This window comes from Primulina tabacum, chromosome 11 (assembly GCF_025594145.1).
Source record: "Primulina tabacum isolate GXHZ01 chromosome 11, ASM2559414v2, whole genome shotgun sequence".
Taxonomy (NCBI): domain Eukaryota; kingdom Viridiplantae; phylum Streptophyta; class Magnoliopsida; order Lamiales; family Gesneriaceae; genus Primulina; species Primulina tabacum.
The window spans coordinates 21,453,167-21,454,379 of NC_134560.1; the positions used below are offsets into that span (position 1 = coordinate 21,453,167).

Sequence of the window (1,213 nt, forward strand, 5' to 3'; positions counted from 1 at the left end):
GCTTGGATTGAGTGAGTATTTGGTCAAATCATTACTTGGTTGATTGATTTGAGTGTTTCTCGATTGTAAAAGAGTATTTGAGTTTGCACTTCCACTGAGTGTGGGGATTTTTCTTAACCGAGCATGATTTGTTTGGTTCAACAACCAAAATGTGCAAAGCCCACAAAAGTTTTGTAAAACTGTTGGAAATTTTTTATTGATATTGGCCTTTCTATGTGCAAAAAATTGAGTTGGTTAGATTATGTTGCATAATTTGGGGAAAATACCATGTATTACGGTTGCGGTTCTTTTGTTGGTACCTTGTCCAAATATAGCCTCATGTTGGCTGACTCAAATCGAATTTTGATTAGGTTTGCCTTTTCAGAATGGCTATATCATCTTATCCTAATCCAGCCGATGCCGGAGTCCTCTGTATAATCCTGGCAAACACAGCAATATCCATCTCCATTTTCAAAGAAATTGTTTGCTCAATACTTCATGTGATCGGCATTCATATTAAATCATGGCAAGAATTATTGGTCGAGCCCTCTGATTCATCTGAATACTGTGCGAGGCGCTCAGAATGGTACATGGAGGAGTTCAGAAGCCGAACACCAGCAATTCGGTATGATTCAATTTTCTTAGCCGACTGCCCCAAACAAGAATGCTCAATCTGCCTAACTGCACTTGAGCCAACATCAGAGGTTAATCGCCTTTCTTGTGGCCACATTTTCCACAAGTTGTGCCTGGAGAAGTGGTTGAAGTACTGGAACGCAACATGTCCTCTTTGCCGGAATTATCTGATACCTCAAGAAATGGAAGAATATGACTGCCCCATGTGAGTATCAGTAGCGTGCGCAGTGTGAATATCTGTATCTACCAAAATTTCGTTCATCAGATTGTGTAATCTAATGTTTATGTTTAGCCACCAACATTTTGCGTCCTCTCGTAGCGACGGGTCCTCGTGACGACTAATGTATGTGTTGTATGTATCGTGAAGTGTTACTCGAAAAATGCCTCCGCATGTTCTATTAACCTCAATCATAATAATATAACTTTGTTAATCTTATGTGGTACAGAAGTACTAGGCGTTTGGTCCTATGCTTATGTTGCATGTTGGGATAGAAGTGTTTTAATCGTAATTTAACATGAATATAACTGTCAATTTTGGATATAACAGACAATTGATTAATAATCAGAATCCTAAAGAAGAAATAGGAGGGGCAAAATGTTT

The 1,213-nt window shown here is 38.7% G+C and overlaps 1 protein-coding gene across 1 annotated transcript; it reads left to right on the forward strand.

The window, feature by feature from the left end:
• The first annotated feature begins 365 nt into the window (after positions 1-365).
• On the forward strand, positions 366-821 carry LOC142519690 (putative E3 ubiquitin-protein ligase XERICO). The gene has a single exon (XM_075622721.1). The coding sequence runs from the start codon at positions 366-368 to the stop codon at positions 819-821; it is 456 nt and encodes a 151-aa protein (XP_075478836.1).
• Positions 822-1,213: the final 392 nt, after the last annotated feature.

Bases quoted from the DNA above. Each gene is read 5' to 3' on its own strand.
- LOC142519690 (XM_075622721.1), top strand. From the start codon at position 366: ATGGCTATATCATCTTATCCTAATCCAGCCGATGCCGGAGTCCTCTGT.